Source organism: Mus pahari, chromosome 2 (genome assembly GCF_900095145.1).
Source record: "Mus pahari chromosome 2, PAHARI_EIJ_v1.1, whole genome shotgun sequence".
Taxonomy (NCBI): Eukaryota; Metazoa; Chordata; class Mammalia; order Rodentia; family Muridae; genus Mus; species Mus pahari.
In genome coordinates, this window is record NC_034591.1 from 117,550,119 (window position 1) to 117,570,136 (window position 20,018).

At 42.3% G+C, this 20,018-nt stretch overlaps 1 protein-coding gene across 1 annotated transcript in view; it reads left to right on the forward strand.

The window, feature by feature from the left end:
- The first annotated feature begins 984 nt into the window (after positions 1 to 984).
- Ppp4r2 (protein phosphatase 4 regulatory subunit 2) overlaps positions 985 to 20,018 on the forward strand; it is a 37,437-nt gene continuing 18,403 nt past the window's right edge. The window contains exons 1-2 of the mRNA XM_021190844.1: positions 985 to 1,272; positions 2,101 to 2,182. Coding sequence (XP_021046503.1) covers positions 1,239 to 1,272; positions 2,101 to 2,182 — 116 coding nt within the window. The 5' untranslated portion in view covers positions 985 to 1,238. The remainder of the gene's footprint in view (positions 1,273 to 2,100; positions 2,183 to 20,018) is intronic.

Genomic DNA, 20,018 nt, shown 5'->3' on the forward strand with positions numbered 1-20,018 from the left:
AAATTCATTTGGGAGAAAAGTGAGGCTTCAAGGGCCAAGGATGTAGTACAGTGGTAAACCCTCCCCTGACCTGTGCAGGACTCTGGAGTGCTCACATAAATATTGAGGCTTTGGAAATTTCTTGACTCTAGGTCACTAGTCCCCATACAAGGGGGAGAAGAATCCAGCTGATTCTAGGTTTTCAGGCTCTTGGTTAGTCAGCTGTAGCCATCATTTCTCACCAAAATCCAAGTTGAATCCAGGTCTGTTTTGGTTTGGAAATGCAGAGAGGAGGTAAATAAAGGCACTTATTTACCAGGAAGCCTGAGGGGGTCTGTGTTTTCGTTCATGGAATCCACAAACTGGAATGAGAGAACCAACTTTGACCTCCACATGCTTGTTGTGGTACACCCCTTCCCCAGTACATAACTAAATAGAACATATATATAGGGATGGGACGTGTCTCAGCTGGTAAAATGCTTGCTAAGCACTTGGTTTGTATCCCAGCACCCATTAAAAACAGGAATGGTGGTACGCCTCTATTATCCCAGCGCTTGGGAGGTGAAATCAGAAGAATGAGTAGCATAAGGTCATCTTCCAGCTTGGGAGACATAAGATCCTCAAAAATTAAACAAAACAAAACAAAACAAAACACCCCTCCCCCCCAAAAAACAACAAAACATTGAAAATGTATTCTCTGAGCTCTAGTGAGGACAGCAACAGTACACAGGGACCACAACAATGGTCGGCACCAGCGCCTTCAGTGTACTGATGGGGAAACGGAGGCTCAGAGAAGCAATGAGGACCCCTCAAGCTACACTTTCTGCTCGGCGGCGTCCGCAGCGCGCAGCGCCAGCCGCGGGCTCCGAACTCGCGCCTCCGCCGCGCACGCTCACGCGCACGCGCACGGGGCGGGCCGGGAGCGCGCCTGGGCGTGTGGGTGTGGGCGGGTGCGCGCGCGCGCGGGGAGCGGGCGCGAGGACGACAGCTGTGGGGAGCGTGCGCGCGCTGACGTGCCGGGCGCCATGTTGGAGGGCTGGTGGTAGCGGCTCGGGGAGGTTCTCGCTCCGTCCGTCTCGCTCCGTCGCTCGCTTTTCCCCCCGCCCCGGCTCCCTTCGGGACCCCCCTCCCCGATCGCCGGCGTGTGGCGGAGTGTGTGCGAGGCCGGGGGCGGGCGTCCGGGGGGGGCGGGGGCGGGCGCCGCGGCCCCCGGGACGGCGGCCGAGGGAGGCGCCGGCGGCGAGGGACTGCGCGGCGCCATGGACGTCGAGAGGCTGCAGGAGGCGCTGAAAGGTGGGGGTCGCCGCCGCGCTGCCGGCCGCGCGCTCGGGCGGAGGCCGCCCGCGCCTCCCTGCCGTCGCCGTCGCCGGCGCGGGGCTTTGTGTGGGCTGCGGGCGTGGGGTGGGGGGGGGAGGGGAGCGCCTAGCACCGGCGCGGCCTCGTCGTGCGGCGGCGGCGGCGGCCTCCGGGCCTGGGGAGGCTCGCACTCCCCGGACGCTGGGGCCGCGGCTTGGCAAGCAACAGGCTCGAGAACACTGCTTCCCAAACTTGGAACCGCGGGGTCCCGGCGTTCTGAGGACACCCCCCCCCCCACCTCCAACCAACCCCCTTGGACATGCAGGAGCATTTGGAGGATGGCGGCTCGGTCGGGTGGCTTTGGTGGCTTGGGGGGCCGGATTCATTCAGATGCTCGCTGCGGCGGTCGGGGTTCGGGTCGGGTACAGGGGCTCCCCTGCGCCACACTTGGGGAACACTGAAGGATAGTCTGCGAGGTGCAGTGCCCCCTTTAGGAGAATTGCACTGCCGGCGAAAAAGGGTAACGAGGAGGTAGGGGATTCAGGGTGCAGGTGTGTGGGTATTTGAGTGAGAGGCTAATTTTCTTATTTATTTATTTATTTTAAAAAATCGTTTTGACACAGTTTTTCTGTGTAGACCAGGCTGGCCTCGAACTCAAGAGATCCGCCTGCTTCTGCCTCCCAAGTGCTGGGATTTAAAGGCGTGTCCTACAGGCGCCCAGCTGAGTCTGATTTTTCTTAATTGTTTCAAATGTAGAGAAAGTTTGAATGTTCTTGGCGAGGACGTAGAGATAACCCTTTTTTTTCTTTTCTTTTTCTTATCTAGATTTTGAGAAGAGAGGGAAAAAGGAAGTTTGTCCTGTACTGGATCAGTTTCTCTGTCATGTTGCTAAAACTGGAGAAACAATGTAAGTAGAAAACAAGGGTTCGTGGTCACAGGCCTACCTGTCATTCAAAGTTGCTCAGGAATGTGGGGAAAGGATTTCCTAACACTCCCGTAATAGATCTGTCAAGATTGGAGACCCCTGGGGCTGGGTGAGATAGCCCAACAGGTTAAGGAGTTGGCTACCAGGCCTCAGGGCTTGTGTTTGATCTGGGAGCGCCACAGAATAGAAGAGAGCTGATTCCCAAAAGTTGTCCTCAGACTCATACACAAATCAATAAATAAATGTAATTGAAAAAAAAAAAAAAACATTGAGATGCCTTAAACATCACAGTGGAGGTGAGAATCCTTTCTGCACGTTGCATAACAATTGTTAAGAATGTATCAGAGTTTTTTAGATTTCTGTGCTTTGGCACAAAGAACCTGCTAGTTTTAGTTGGAAAGTTCCTAGGAAAGAATGTCCCATTGTGTGGCTTTGGTGCTGTTGCAGGGATTTGGTGAGGACTTTGTTGTTGTTGTTGTTGTGTTGCTTCCCCAGCCTTTTGTTTCTTACTGATTCTTGTAGCTGTTTGAAGTCTAACTTGTATTTATTGTCTCGAGGACTTAAGGTGATGATCTGACACGTTCCAGATGGTGAGGTGGTCGCTTTCCTAGCTTTCCAGGTTAGCCCAACATCTTACTAGGCTCTTTTCCAAATGTCACTCTGAACTTAGACTGTATTTTTTTCAAAAGGAAGAATCTAGTTTTATTATTCTATAGCTTGCGTGGAAAAAGTTGCTCTCACAGTTTGGCTCTGTTCTCTGGAAGATAACCCATCTTTGTACACTGCTCTGAGTAGTATAGGGTGGGGAGCAGGAAAGAGGAAAGGTTATTTTGGGTTCAGTGTTGGTGAATTGTCTGCTTAGTTTGAATAATAATATAATCACTCAGCAAGTGATTATATAGCTTCTCTGTCATTATCACTGTTGAGTCAGGGCCTGGAGCCCGGCCCTGGCAGGCCTGGATCAACAACTATGTAGACCAGGCTGGATTTGAACTCTGATCTGTATTGCCCCTGCCTTCTTAAAGTTCTTAGGCAGCCAAGCCAGGCTGTTTTTATCCTTTTAGGTGTAATTTCCACCTAGCTCAGGTGGTTTGGCACCCAGACTGTCTTCATACTTGGGTCAGTCAGATGTGGCTCAGCTACCAAGTGCTGGGGTTACACATGTGACTGCCACCTCGGCTTCCCTGTTGTTGTCAGCATCTTTTATTACCGGAGGGCACTAGAGCTGAGACCTAATCCCTCATGTGCAAGACAAGAGCCGTAACACTGAACTACATTCTCAGACCCCTTAAAGATTTTCTTGAAGCCTTTAATCCCAGTACTCGAGGCCGAGGCAGGCAAATCTCTTGTGAGTTCAAGCCAGCTTGGTCTACAGAGTGAGTACTGGCAGAGCCAGGGTGGCACAGAGAAACCCTGTCTTGAAAAAAAAATTTTTTTTTTTTTTTTTTTTTTTTTGAGTTACCTACACTGGCTTTGAACTTCGGGTTCTTCTGCTTTTTCATCTCTGTAGTGCTGGGATTACATGCATGCCCCACCATGCTCAGATCTGTATTTATTAACAAGTATTAATTTCTTACAAGAGTCATTTATGGTTGTAGTTTAGCTTTCTAATAACTAGAAATCTGGTGTAGTGTATAATTTAGTAGTTATACAAGTAGAACCTTTTCAGTGGTCTGTTAAAAGATATCTGTCAGCTGGACGGTGGTGGCGCGCGCCTTTAATCCCAGCACTTGGGAGGCAGAGGCAGGTGGATTTCTGAGTTCAAGGACAGCCTGGTCTACAAAGTGAGTTCCAGGACAGCCAGGGCTATACAGAAACCCTGTCTCAAAAAACTAACTCTCTCTCTCTCTCTCTCTCTCTCTCTCTGTCTATATTTGTCAACCTAATGTGACTATAATTCATTCACTTAATATTTCTTTGCATGTCAGTTTTAAGAATGGAATTCTTTTTTTTTTTTTTTGGCTTTTCGAGACAGGGTTTCTCTGTATAGCCCTGGCTGTCCTGGAACTCACTCTGTAGACCAGGCTGGCCTTGAACTCAGAAATCCGCCTGCCTCTGCCTCCCGAGTGCTGGGATTAAAGGCGTGTGCCACCATGCCCGTTGGTACCATTTTCCAAAAGTAGTCCCTAAATAAGTCCCTAGAATATCATTGCTGTATTGCCTTTCTTTCTATTGAGCTGTTGACTAGACTGAGTTATTTCTCTGTCGTCAAAAGAAAAACATTTTATTTTCTGGAAAAAAAAATTTATTTTTTTTTTTTACAAAAGATTATCTTAGCTTCATGGTGGTGACTGTTCACACCTTTGTTCCCAGCACTGGGAAGGCAGAGGCAGGTGGACCTCTTGAGTTCAAGGCCAGCTTGGTCTACAGAGTGAGCTTCAAGACAGCCAGGGCAATGCACAGAAACCCTGTCTGGGTGATAGGAGAGGGGTGTCTTATCAGTCAGGTCTATACAGATCGCCTGCTCCGATTTAGAAATTCATCTCTTTACTCACTACATTGTTTGGATATTGCATATTTAGATGTTTGAATTAAAATGATTGATGTTTTTATATTCTTTATTACACTTAATGGAGTTTGTAGCCTTTCTTTGCTTGCCTGTTTTTCACTAGTTCTGGGGGGTGAAACCTGGGTCTTGACTATGTTAGCCCAGTGCTTAGCCATTGAGTCACAAGTGCAGAACCAGATAGGGATTACTTTGTTTAACTGGTTCTGGAGATGATATTCATATCCTTTGTGTGCTGGGCAGGTGCTGTACCACTGGGCAACATCCCCAGTCCAATACTATGAGGGTTTTTTGGTTTGGTTTGTTTTTTTTTTGTTTTGGTTTTATGAATTTTGCCCACAACAAATTCCCTGGTTCTGGAGATTGAATGATTGGATCAGTATCTCACAATTACTACATGAATCTATTTTACAGGAAAAAAGATGGAAAGGATGCTAGTGTCACTTCCATAAAACAGGAATGTTAAAAATTTTAAGGTTTATTTAATTTATTTTTTGTTTTTTCAAGATGGGTTCACTGTGTAGTCCTGGCTGTCTTGGAAAATACTCTGTAGATCAGGCTGGTCTCAAACTCACATAGATTTGATTGCCAAGTACTGGGATTAAAGATGTGTGCCAGGGTGTTTGCCCTGAACGTATGTCTGCACTGTGTGAATGCTGTCCCTGCCAGGATCAGAAGTGAACGTCTGGAGTTTCAGGGGATTTTGAGGTGTCTATGGGTACTTGGAAATGAATTCAGGTACCCTTAACTGATGAAGCCCCAAGAAAGTTACTTTATTTTTTAACAAAATGCACCCACTTCATAGTGCTTTCCCCTCTACCTGTTTAGAGGCAGTGTCATGTGTAGCCATAGTTGCCTCCTTATCTGGAGTTGATTTCTGGACATGAGCTTTGTTAATGCCACATCTAGGAGCTTAGTGAGCATAAATGGTCCCTTCAGATTTTCACTTACTGGTGAAGTGGCCAAGAGTATTTCATTTGTAACTGCTGCTCTCAAGTCAGACTGCCATGGCTCTGGTGATACCTGTTGGACCTTTTGTGTGTGTCTTCTAGTGAAACCTATTAGACTGTGTGCGTGAGAGGGAAGGAGTGGGGGGAGGCGGGAGCATATGGAGGGAGGAGGGGGACAGGGAGGGAGGGAGGGTTCTTAGTTCAGGGCCTTGACCTCTACCTCTGTTCTGTTGTTTCCTTTGGACAGGTAGGTCCCAGAGGTGCATAATTTGTCAGCTTTTGTTCACCCTTTGGGGTTTGTTGGGCTTTTTATTTTGCTGTCTAGTCTGCCTGACAGGGTTTTGAGAGACCTCAAAAAGCCGACAATGCCTTTTTTTTTAAGGTAAACTTAAATTCTTGCTAGAACAATATACTCGCCCCCATAGTGATCCCACAACAGACCAAACTAAGGATACCACCAAAGTCCCACTTGGTGAACCAGTGAATTTTATTGGGGCGGGGAACAATATACTCACCCCCATAAGGATCCCACAACAGACCAAACTACGAATACCAAAGTCCCACTTGCTGAACCAGTGACTTTTATTGGGGTTACTTAGGAACAGAATGACTCAAAGACAGCTGCATTATTACCAAGGCCCACCCAGCATGGGTGACAGCTCAAAAAATCTGATAAACCTGGAGCACACTGCACTGCCTGCAGGTAGCACAACAGGTTGGAGAGTGTCCTTTCCTTTCGTTTCAGTTGCTCTAAACCTCTTCCCGCATCAGCTCTTTTGGTTTCTGCTTCTTCCAGGCAGCTGGTCTCTCCTCAGAGTCTTTGAAGCTCAGCTTCTCTGAGAATCTTCTGTGAAGCTCAAGCTTCTCTTCCCTGAGAGGAACTCATTCTCAGCTTTATTGTTTACTCGGTCAGGGAGTGGCCTAGTGAATCTGGTCAGCTTCAGGGACTTCTTGCTTTGTTTACTTCTGCTTAAAGAGCTTGCCTGCAGGATGGAATGTTTTGATCATGGAGGAAACTTAGACAGCAGCCAGTTAAAATAAGGCAAGTACCTCAAACAGTATGGAAAGAACATGCAAAAACTTAGACCACTACTTGGTGCTAAATAAATAATAGCTGTGATACAGTTTGCAGTGGTGGCTGTGATGGAAATTGGAGGTGGTCTAGCGGTTGTCCAGGTTAGCCTGAACTTGCTTTGTAATGTAGGTTGACTCTAGCTGGCAGTCCTGTCTGACCCTCCTTATGTTTATATATTTGATACTTAGGAAGGATATAAAGTTAGGTAACTTAGAAGTTACTAGTCACTAGGAAGATCTACATTATTACAGTGTGAGGCTGGTAAGTCTTTTATAAATTTCAAGGTGGGGAATATTCTGTCCGTAGTACTTTTAACTTATTAGTAACCATGTATTGCTGGAGCATATTAATTTTTTTCAGTCTTTTTGTTTTTGTTTCTGTTTTTTCGAGATGGTTTCTTCATATAGCCCTGACTGTCCTGGATCTCACTTTGTAGACCAGGCTGGCTTGAACTCAAAAATCCGCCTGCCTCTGCTTCCAGAGTGCTGGGATTAAAGGTGTGAGCCACCATGCCCAGCTTTTTTTTTTTTTTTTTTAATCACCTTTTTTTGTTGTTGTTGTTGAGACAGGGTTTGTTTTTGTTTGTTTGTTTTTGTTTTTTGAGACAGGGTTTCTCTGTATAGCTTTGGCTGTCCTGAAACTCACTTTGTAGACCAGGCTGGCCTTGAACTCAGAAATCCGCCTGCCTCTGCCTCTGCCTTCTGAGTACTGGGATTAAAGGTGTGTGCCACCACCGCCCNCTGCAGGTGTGGAATTCAGAGGACAGCTTGCAAGAATCAATTATAATACTTTTACTATGTGGCCCCAGAGTCAAACTCAGGTCATCAGATTGTGTTCCATCTTACTAGCCTCAGTTTTTATTTTCTTTCTTTCTTTCTTTCTTTCTTTCTTTCTTTCTTTCTTTCTTTCTTTCTTTCTTTCTTTCTTTCTTTCTTTCTTTAATATTTATTTATTTACTTATTATAAGTGTGTACACTGTAGCTGTCTTCAGACACTCCAGGAGAGGGCATCAGATTTTTGTTACAGATGGCTGTGAGCCACCATGTGGTTGCTGGGATTTGAACTCAGGAGCTTTGGAAGAGTAGTCAGTGCTCTTAACCGCTGAGCCATCTCACCAGCCTGTTTTGTTTATTTTTTATGAAAGAATCTATAGATTAAAGGCATATGCCTGGCTCACACAGGAACTTCTGCTTTGGCTTGTTAACTGTCTCACCAAACCTCAAGAAAGATTTCATGAACATGTTTTGTATAAGACATCAAATATTTCCTGTGCATATCCTGCCTTAGTCTTTGTGACTGTTTTCTGTGATATATTCTGTTTAAAATGGAGCTAGGTTTACAATCATATGTACAGATGAAAAGCAATGCAGTTATCCTTGGGCATGGACATTATCAGGTCCTATCAAAACTCATTCCTTGATGCACTGCGTGTACTGTGTTCACTTGTATAACATCTTCTCTTTCCACTGCAGCAGTCTTACTTAAAACCACCATTAGAATTATAATTATTTGATGTTATTGTTTACCTAAACTGACTTCATATACCTACACAGCTCTCCTTCCTTCGTGGTACATATAGCACATGGCCTGATGGCTGAGTGAGCCCTGTGGATAGGATAGGTGTTTGGGCAGGAATTGGAAGGTTGTGTGTGGTGATGCTTGAACACTGTTTGGCAGTAAAATAGGTGACCCATGTGCTCTTAACATCTTTATTTATTTGCTTATTTTTAAGATTTATTTATTTATTATATGTAAGTACACTGTAGCTGTCTTCAGACACTCCAGAAGAGGGCATCAGATCTCGTTACGGATGGTTGTGAGATGGTTGTGAGCCACCGTGTGGTTGCTGGGAATTGAACTCAGGACCTAGGAAGAGCAGTCAGTGCGCTTAAACACTGAGCCATCTCTCCAGCCTTAACATCTTTATTTTGATATTTCTAGTAACTTCAAAGCCTGAATACATTGTGTAAATACAGTTTTTGCAGAGGCATACATTTGATACGACATTGATGATTAGACCTATACATGCTATTTTAGTTTGTAATACATAAACCTAGTTTTTTCCTCATATGAAGAAGGCATACATTTTGGAAGCATTTGAAATTTGAGGAATATGAGAGGTTTCACTGATACTGGTGTAGGTTTTGCTCTGTTGTATCTATAAAAAGAAGATCAGGTGGCTTCCTGTCAACCATTATCAAATTGTCTCTTAAGTTTTACATGGTAAAGGGAATTTGTTTTTAAAGATTTTTTTTTTTCAAGTTATGGTTGTATTTTAGGGATCTTTCCACAGTGATTAGTAATTATTTCTGAGATTACTGCGTTTCCTACCAGTTCTGGGCATGGAGACTGGTCTAACTTTTTAGGGGTTTTACAAACAGTATTTCTTGATAAAACAATGTTGAATGTGGATACAATTTTGAACATTTTTCTCTTTAGAGACAGTATCTTGTAGCTCAAACTGGCTTTTAACTTTGTGTATAAGCAAGGATGGCCTTGAACTCCTGATTGATCTCTTGCTTCCACCTTTGTAATGTTAGAATTAGAGGTTTGTGCTACTGTGCCTGGACTACATTTGAAGGTATTCACTGAGTCCCTGAGTAGGTACCGTTGATGACTCCAAGGTAGTTCACGGTGCTGTTGTTTTGGATTTTGGTATTTTTTTGGTCTCTCCTCCTGTTTGTTTGGTAGGTTCATAATTTCCTTGTTGCTTGACTTTCTTGTATTTTCTGTGGTCCGTGGTCTTCCTGTCCCGCTTGCTCTAGGATATGATTGAAATCACTGACACAGCCCAAGTGCGGCAACTTTAAAAATACTGTTGATGGATCTGGGGAGATAGTTCAGTGGTTAAGATAATTTATTCTTGCAGAGGTCTTGTGTTCCATTCCTAGTACCCAAACCCCTCAAAAATCATCTGTGCAACTAGTTCCCAGTGAACTTACATCTTCTGACCTCCATGGGTGCTGCATTGTGTGCACATGGTACATGTACATACATGCAGACTAAGCATTCATACTGATAAATCTTTTTTAAAGCTTAAAAAAAATGTATCTTGACAATATTTAGGGTTTTCTTTTTTCTCTGAGACAAGGTCTCTCTGTAGCCTTGACTGTGGTACTTTGTAGACTACTAGACAAGACTCTGAACCCATAGACTGCCTGCCTCTGCCTCCTGAGTGCTGGGATTAAAGGCACTTGTTGGGAGTTGATACTATTTGCAAACGTCGGAGATTGCACTTAACAAACATAGGTGGTGGAGGTCAGTCAGTAGGCCTCTTGGTGTCTGAGTCTGCACTTGGCACCATACAGTTTGCTGTTACATGGTCAGCTTTAGCTAGAGATGTTCTTTAGCAATAAAATGTATGAGCCAGGCATGGTGGTGCACTCCTTTAATCCCAGCACTCGGGAGGCAGAGGCAGGTGGATTTCTGAGTTTGAGGCCAGCCTGGTCTACAAAGTGAGTTCCAGGACAGCCAGGCCTATACAGAGAAACCCTGTCTCGGAAAATAAATAAATAAATAAATAAATAAATAAATAAATAAATAAATAAAATGTATGTAGGCCAGTGAGTAACATGTTCTTACCATGAATTAAGCACCATAGTAACTGGTAACTGTATATGCATTACTGTTCTAAAGTACACAGTGCAGTGAGTTCTTGGGAATTCATATGGACTGTAGTGTGTTGCAGTACATTATTTTGATGGCATGGCTGTGGCATCACACTAGGCAATAGGAATTTTTTATTTTCATTGTATTCTCTTATTCTATTGATGACCAAACCATAGTTATGTAGTATATGACTGAATATTTTATATACAGAATTTTTTTAAAGATAATTATTATATGTAAGTACACTATAGCTGTCTTAAGACACACCAGAAGAGGGCATCAGATCTTATTATGGATGGTTGCGAGCTACCATGTGGTTGTGGAATTTGAACTCAGGACCTTCGGAAGAGCAGTCGGTGCTCTTAACCGCTGAGCCATCTTTCCAGCCCTATATACAGAATTTTTAGTGGCTGTATTTCTTCATAGAAACTTCCATGATTCACATGTGTTGTAGTTTGTTTTTACTCATGGCTCTGTAACTGAGTGGGCAGAGCCTGACTTGTTCCCCAGCAGTCCTTGCACCTGTTAGGTTTATGAAAGGCTGGCTTAGAACTTGTTACATTTTTGCTGCTGTCTCTCCATTGTTGTGATTATAGGCCTGCGACCACCACACCAAGCTGGGATCATGCTTTTGGATCATTGGTCCTTTAAGATAAAGACTAACTATTTTAGCTTGAGCTGATGTAACAACATAGAGGCTGCATGGATTAATAAGCAGGTCTTTTTTCCCAGGTTCTTTGACTATGAAATCTAAGATGAGGATGTCCTGTGGTGGTGGAACTTTGTCTGCCTTGTCAGTATTTCATCACACTTCAGAAAATGTCAGCTTCTCGTGTCTCTAGGCTCTAACCTATTCATGAAGATTCCATGCAGATGTCCTTAACTAGCCATCTCCTCCACAAGTCATTGCATTGAAGTTTAAAGACTTCAAATTGTGAATATTGTAAGATCTTGTAATTGAGTTGATACTTGACAAAAATTTGTGCAGTGACTGAACCTCAGGTTTACTGATTAACTAGGAGTGTGGGTGAGTTGTTGAAGATGACTTCTTGCAAGTGTATATTTTGTTGTAGAAACATTTTAACTGTTCCTTCCACTGTCTTTAATAAAAAGAGCTATGAGAAGGGCCTTGGATTTGTATAATCTGTGTGGCTACTTAAGTACTCAACAGCCTGTATGAAATGCTTTGTAGCCCTTGATTCTCCTCCCCTCCCCCCAGGCCCCCAACTCTCAAGCAACTGTTATAGTGGATGTGTCACTGGGCCTGACTGAAAATGTACTTCTTTAAGAGAAATGTTTCACATAATTTTAAAGAGAAATGTTTCACATAGTTTTTTTAGATGAGTCTAGGACCAGTTGGGACCAGAATGAAGTCAACAAACGACTACTGATTTTGCTTTGCATTTCTACTTTAAAGAAATGGCGTTCCCTACATGTATGTAGGGAGGTTTGTGTGTGTGTTATATATGGTGTGAGTATGTAGGTCAGAACACAACTTCGGATGTCAGTTTTCTCCGTCTTGAAGCACTGTGAAGACCAGGTAGGTTGGTACCTTAGGGAACTGGGGAGATAGATGCTCAGTGAGCAGTATCATCTTGTCTGTATTAGCCTAGCATTCTAAAAGTACACACAACAGGGAAATGTAAGATTGAAATTAGCTTTAACATTTATGAACTTTTTCTCCTGTTTGTGAATATTTATTTTATAATTTGGACATAATTTTAACCTAACCCAACAATGGCTTGTCTTAGGGTTTCCACTGCTGTGAAGACTCACCATGACCATGGCCACTTTTTTTTTTTTTTTTTTAAAGATTTATTTATTATATGTAAGTACACTGTAGCTGTCTTCAGAAACTCCAGAAGAGGGCGCCAGATCTTGTTACGGATGGTTGTGAGCCACCATGTGGTTGCTGGGATTTGAACTCTGGACCTCCGGAAGAGCAGTCGGGTGCTCTTACCCACTGAGCCATCTCACCAGCCCCCGACCATGGCCACTCATAACAGTTTGTTTTTTGTTTTTTGTTTTTTTAAAGATTTATTTATTTATTTATTTATTTATTATATGTAAGTACACTGTAGCTGTCTTCAGACGCTCCAGAAGAGGGCGTCAGGTCCTGTTATGGGTGGTTGTGAGCTACCATGTGGTTGCTGGGATTTGAACTCTGGACCTTCGGAAGAGCAGTTGGGTGCTCTTACCCACTGAGCCACCTCACCAGCCCTGACCATGGCCACTCTTAAGAAAACATTTTATTAGGCTGTTTGTTTAGGGATCTTCAAGATACGTGTGCTGTTTCAGGTTAATAGGGTTTATGGGAAAAATCTTAATTTGTGACTAATTAAAGATTGTACAGAGTGCTACATTAAAGCTCAGATTCTCTGAATGCTAAGGTAAACCTTTAAGTTAGGTAATCTGCTAGGGTGGATGTTTAAATGGCTCATTTGGGAGTGTTTGCAAAGAACTTGAGTTAATGTGCTAGTCCCACAACATTTTTAGAATTAAACTATAAGATAAAATTTTAAATTGTGATAGGAAAGTCAGAAGAGACCCTCTACCTGCCATTTCTGGTTGAAACAGAAGCATTCTAAATGTTATCCTAAAAGAATATATGGGTTTTAGACAGTACTGTAATAAGTTTTAAGACTTTTACATAATTTATTTTGATTGACTTAAATCCAAAAGGAAATAAAAGAGGAAAAAGATACATTTTTTTGGAAGGATGTTGAGTTAGCAACAAATTAGGCTTTGGGTAGGAGGATAAGGCACCTGTGGGCGACAAAGCTATTGTAGTTGGTAGAGCTGTTCCTTGGGGTACTGCCTGCCATAAGGCTGATTGTGCTTCAACCGCTTTCTCTTTCAGTTTCCTTTCTGTTCCACCTTTCAGAGGCAGAGTGATTTGGCTTAATCCACTTTTGAGGGCACCTGGTAGGCACCATCCCACTAGAATTAAATAGAAACAGTTGGTGGGGTTGAGGAGGGGATCCCAGTGTTTAAGTCCTTCCAGAAAAGTAGTGAGTGCAAATGAGTTGGTGAGCCAGCTCATATATATATATATATATATATATATATATATATATATATATATATATATATATACACATACATACATACATACATACATACACACACACTGTAGCCAGCAGTGCAGGGCACTCAGGTACCGAGTGCATCAGTAAGGGTTACAATTGCAACTTTGGCAGTGGGAAGAAGCAACTTCTGCCTTAAGGATCCAGATACATTCATTACCTCAGTCTATAGAAGTCTTTGAGTTGGTGATGTGTACCTAATGTTTTCATGACAAGGATGTTTTCCTCTAAAGAGAAGTGTTCCCACCCCCATGTAGACTGCTGGCTGGAACTCAGAGATCTATCTGCCTCCCTCTTGCAAGCACTGAGAATAAAGGTGTGAGCCACTTAGCTAAGAAAGGTAGTGACTTTCTTGTGCATATTTTTTAGCATCAAAGTATCTGATGCTTTAATAGTTGTAATGTGTGTTTCAGTAAGTAAATTTGGTCAGGTAGGGAAGGGATCAGTAGTTTTTACTAGTTATACAAGGAGATAGGGGGCTACAGTGATTAAAAGTAAATCATAAAATGCAAGGCTACTGATTGCTGTGAGCGTCAGAAACTTTAGTAAAGACCTTGAATTTTTTTGGTTTTTCGAGACAGGGTTTCTCTGTATAGCCCTGGCTGTCCTGAACTCACTTTGTAGACCAGGCTGGCCTCGAACTCAGAAATCCGCCTGCCTCTGCCTCCCGAGTGCTGGGATTAAAGGCGTGCGCCACCATGCCCGGCAAGACCTTGAATTTTTAATGTAGAAAGACTAGAAGTGTTGATGAGTGATTTTGTGCAAGAAAGAGAATTCATGACTTTGTCCTTGGGAATCTAGCACACTTAGGAAAAAAGAAAATTCCTCAGGAAACTACTATGGTGTTTGAGGAACTGAGACTTGCCATAGGGGAAATGAGGTGATCAGACAATTTGGGGTTTTCCATCTGGGACCATTCCCTATACACTATTCTCATTGTTTGTGGATTTTTAAAAGCTCAGGCTTTAAAAAAAAATTGTCTTCCTGAATTACAGTTTCATTTGCTCTCATTAGCCACCATATTGAAAATCTTCATGAATTTAGAATTTTAAAGCCCTGTGAAGTTTAAGAGTGTGTGTGCACATGCCTGTTTAAGTTTTGGCTTTTTGTTTTCCTGCTCCCTCATCACAGTGACTGTATATTCTTCCTTTTTGGGTACCCACATTCAAAGGCATTCATTCTAAGGTCTCTCTGGAAAACCTCCTTCCCATGTTAGTGCTTATCACACTCGATGACTTCCTTAGTTGTGTGTGGTTTGCCCTGCTGATGCTTTTGGTTTCGAGAGTGAGCTTCATGGAGCTACCCTTTCACCTGTTCTGTAGTCACAAGGTAATGCAGAGGTGCGTACTTAGAGAATGTTTGTTTCCATATTCTCCTGCACTTAGCTGTAGTAGGGGTGTGCTGCATTTTCATAGATTAGGGAGGGGCTGGAGTGGGATGACTGACATCATTGCTAACCTCTTGAAGACTTTGATCCTTTTGTTTTTTTTTAAGATTTATTATTATACATTAGACCCAAAGAGTTATTTATCATAAGTACACTGTAGCTGTCTTCAGACGTGCCAGAAGAGGGCGTCACACTGAACCATCTCACTAGTCTGGTTTTGATCTTTACTCTTAGTGAAGCCCATGTTTGAAACAGAGCAGTAATATTAGGCTGCATTATCAAAGGGATTGTACTGTGAGTGGTTGTGCTGAACCTTTTTAGGTATGGTAAAGGAGATGGGGGTACTGCTTATTCTTGGTTATTTTTCCCTCTTTCATTGGAGCTTTTAACTGAGCCCAGCGCTGAGGCACAGCTGTACACAGCTCTCCCACTGAGCTTGTAGCCCTGTAAAGGCACAGCTTGAATTCAGGCTAAAGAATAGTAATGTGGGGCTGGTGAGATGACTCCATGGTTAAGAGCGCCAACTGTTCTTCTGAAAGTCCTGAGTTCAAGTCCCAGCAACTACATGGTGGCTCACAACCATCCATAATGAAATCTGATGCCCTCTTCTGGAGTGTCTGAAGACAGCTACAGTGTACTTAAATACAATAAATAAATCCTTTTTTTGGAGGCCTTGTGTCTGTTTCCTGAGTGCTGAGTACCACCATACCCAGTTTTCTGTTCTGGTTTTGAAACATGATTTCCATGGCCCTGACTGGCTTATAACTCACCTTATAGTTCAGGCTGGCCTTGAACTCACAGAAATGCCCTAGTCTCTCTGCCTTACAGGTGTGTACTATCATGCCTGTGCCACAGTTATATATGTTTTAAAGGTATAAATAGATTTTTTTTTTTTTTTTTTTTTTTTTACAGGAAGATGTGATGGGGGAAAGGAGTCAGTAGTGAATTGGGGATTTCATCACAGGGAGAAGAAAATTCTGGCAGGAATTATTGATGAGAGACATCAGTTTGGTATTGGATCTTTTTAGCAAAGTGGAAGCGTGAAGTATGTGGTTGAATGGATGAGTCTCAGAAATGAGGTCTAATTGACATACCTAGGTATAAAAACCATGCTGGGTGAAACTATCTCTTCATAAAGAAGAGGGAGGTGGGCTGTGCTCCTGAATGCCTCAGCATTGAACATTTGAAAATGAGGAAGAATGGTAACCTTTCAGAGTTCTCCTTGTAGAACAGGGAAGTCGAGGTGTTAGAATTAACCACTGGGTCCTGGAGAGATGGCTCAGTGGTTAAGAACATTGGCTGCTCTCCCAGAGATCCTGAATTCAATTCCTAGCAACCACATGGTGGCTCACATCCATCTACAATGGGACCTGATGCCCTCTTCTAGTGTGTCTGAAGATATCTATAGTGTACTTATATAAATACAATCTTAAAAAAAGAATTAACCACTAGATATAGCAACATGGAGATTGCTGATGATCCTGATGGGGACAAATTAGGTTTAGTGATGGAGCTGTAAGCCTGACTGGGAGATTCACTATAGTAATTTTACTGCAGAAGACAATGAAGAAATGAGGTGGGAACTAGGAAAAGGACAGTAAAGGAAAAAAACTGAAGATGGGAGAAATAGGTAGGTGGGGTGATTTACCAGTGAAGTATTATGTAGGTGTGTGATGGGGGGTATTGCTCACTCTTGTGCAGGGGTGAGCATATAGATCGTTCATCAGGAGGTATGCAAGAGAAAGCTGGGTATTTCTTCCCTAATGCTTCAGTTTTATAAAGAAACAGGAAGTGAGGCCATCGAATTGGACAGTAAGGGAGTTGGTGAAGTACTGAAGAGTAAAAATAAGGGTGAGTGCACTAGAAATCCTGGTGGAGTCAGACTTGGAAATGTGAAGTACATAAATGTCTTTCCCTCATCAAGTACTGTTAAAGAATCTCACTAGAGTTGGACAAAGCTAAGTAATACATTTTTTTGGTTGTTCTTTTTTTTTCTTTTCTTTTTTTTTTTTGTTTTGTTTTGTTTTTTGTGGGTTTTTTTTGTTGTTGTTTTGTTTTTTTGTTTTTTTTCGAGACAGGGTTTCTCTGTATTGCCCTGGCTGTCCTGGAACTCACTTTGTAGACCAGGCTGCCCTCGAACTCAGAAATCCGCCTGCCTCTGCCTCCCGAGTGCTGGGATTAAAGGCATGCGCCATCACGCTCGGCTGGTTGTTATTTTTTATGCTGATCTGTCATTTGACATACTGTCTTTATCTTTAAATAAAGAAATATAAATGAGTTGGAAATCAATACTGAGAATTTACTTCTCCTTAACAAAAGGGAATGCTTAAAGTGCCTCTGAAGGTACTTATAGGGCAGACTCCTGAAGTTACCTATTATGTGACAGTACGTTAAGAGCTCAACAAAAGTCTATTTTGTTGGGTGGGGTTGGCACACACCTTTAATTGTAGCACTTAGGAGGCAGAGACAATCTGATCTCTTGAGTTCAAGGTCAGCCTGGTCAAGAGTGAGTTCCATAAACAGCCAGGACTACACAGAGAAACCCTGCCTTGAAAAACAAACTATAAAACAAGTCTTTAACTGATCCACTTTACTATTATTAATGTCATCTCAAAAGGTTACACTCATCCCCAAGTTACTATATTTCTTTCAACTTTATTACTTTTAAAGATTTATTTTATGTGTATGAGTTTTAGCCTACATGTATGTATATATATACTTGCACCACAAGTATACCTGGTGCTCCTAGAAGTCAAAAGATACCGTCAAATCTCCTGGAATTGGATTTACAAATGGTTGTCAACCACAGTGTGAGTGATGTAAACCTAATCCCACCCCTCTGCAAGAGCAGCAAATGTCAGTAGTCTGACAGCTGAAGAGGGGAACATATATGTCTCCTTAGAGCCGTGGTTTTCAACTTTCCGAATGCTGCGATCCTTGAATAGAGTTCCTCATGTGGTAACACTCAAACATGAAATTACTCTCATTGCTACTTTATGACTGTAATTTTGCTACTGTTATGAACTGTAAATATCTTAGGCAATCCCTCTGAAAGGTTCATTTGATACCCCTTCCACCAAGCATTGTGACCCACTGGTTGAGAAACACTGCATTAAAGTATATTCATTCCTGTTAAATTATTCTTCATTCTTTAACACATCAATCTTGAGGTGAAACATACCTCTGTCTGATAAAATATAAAAAGAATTTAAGTAGGAGCCATGGTTGACCACTTTTAGTCAGTGTCATGTACAAGCTGCTCTGCATCATTCCTTGGCTTTTGTGACCTTTGGAAGGGCTGGTCCAAGCAGGCCCATTATACATGCTTGAGACAGGACTGTCTTGCTAGGATTATAGGCAGGGACCTCCATGCCTAACAATGAAGATGCATTTTTAAAGTTAAGTTGTGTGATGGACATAATGTGTAGTGGTGCTTACGTGGGAATCAGAGGATAACTTGCAGGGGCTTATTTCTTCTGCCTTGTAGGTCCGGGGATTGAACTCGGGTCATCAGGCTTGGCAGCAAGCTCCTTCACCTGTTAAATTATCTTGCTGATCCAGAAAGAGCCATTCTTGATTCTTTATTCCAAATTGATTGCCTATAGGTTTTAAATTCCATGTCATAGTAATCTTCAACTTACAACTGAGATGACAATTTTTATAATGAAGGTGCTCTTAATAGTTTCATTTTTCTAGGCACTATGACATCCTTGTTCACTTGATTTTATTGAGCAAGGGAATTCTGGACAGTAAACTGATTAATTCTGCTTTCAGTGTTTAAGGGTGTATTGGTATCACCTTACTACGATGGATAGTGTGGGCATATAGTTAGAAAATCATCATCTCTCTGGATTTTGTAGGTGTCTTCTTCCTGTTATTCTTAGACACTGCCTTTTATACGTCTGAGGTTCTTTGGTATGTTTAACCAACGGAATATTGTTGTGCTTTTTGTAGGGTTCCAAGATTATGCACATTATATTGTGCATTGATGTATGTATGTCTTGTCAACTCTTAGTGTGGCTACTTTCACTTACCCCTAAACTCTTTGAATGTGAAAAGTGATAGTCATCCATTGCCTTCAAGGTATTGTTATAGGAGCCCTGTTCATACCAAATTCTGGATGCTCAAGATCCTTAATATTTATTATGTTCAACCTACTTATGTCTTTCATGTGCTGCTTGTCTTGGTGACCTCTATACTGTGATAAAATATCCTCACAAAAGCAACTTAAAGGAGAAGGGATTTTGTGTCATAGTGACCCCTTGTAGTGCTGCAAGGGCACCACAGGAAGATGAAGGTGGATGTTTTTAAAGGTCATAGTACTAGAGTATTTTATCTATCTATCTATCTATCTATCTATCTATCTATCTATCTATCTATCTATCTATCGGTTTTTTGAGACAGGGTTTCTCTGTATAGCCCTGGCTATCCTGGAACTCACTTTGTAGACCAGGCTGGCCTCGAACTCAGAAATCCATCTGCCTCTGTCTGCCTCCTGAGTGCTGGGATTAAAGGCGTGTATCACCACACCCGGCTAGAGTATTTATTTTAAATGAACCATCTACACTTTAGAATTTGTCTTTTCACTTCTATGTTATTTTATGTCTCACTGTGAGATTTCATTTGGTGGTTCTGGGTTTCCTAGTTTCATTTTTCGCTGTAGTCCTCAGCAGAAGGGATTAAGGATTGCACTGGTTCTTAACTGGTGGCAGTTCATTTAGCAGTGTCTAGAGGCACAGTTGTTACTTCTGAGGCGTGGCTGGTGTTCTTGGCACAAGCGACTAGTGTTTGGCCATGCTGCAGAAAACTAAAATTCATAAGGCAGCATAGAATTCTGTGGCTCACCATTCCAACATTACTGAGTATGAGAAATTCCCTTTATTTACTTTTTTTTTCTTCTTGTACTGTCTTTGACCTTTTTGATTTTTTTTTTTTTCTTTTCTATACTCATCTTTTTAAGGGCCAGCCTATAGTTAGGACTGTGTCCTGATGGCCTCATGCCATAGTTCTAAATCACTTGATCTTTTTGTGGCTTCTGTGTATTAGCATTAAAATCTCTGTTGTCAAGTTTCTGTTTAACATCTAAAGTCTTTTTTTTTTTTTTTTTTTTTGGTTTTTCGAAACAAGGTTTCTCTGTATAGCCCTGGCTGTCCTGGAACTCACTTTGTAGACCAGGCTGGCCTTGAACTCAGAAATCTGCCTGCT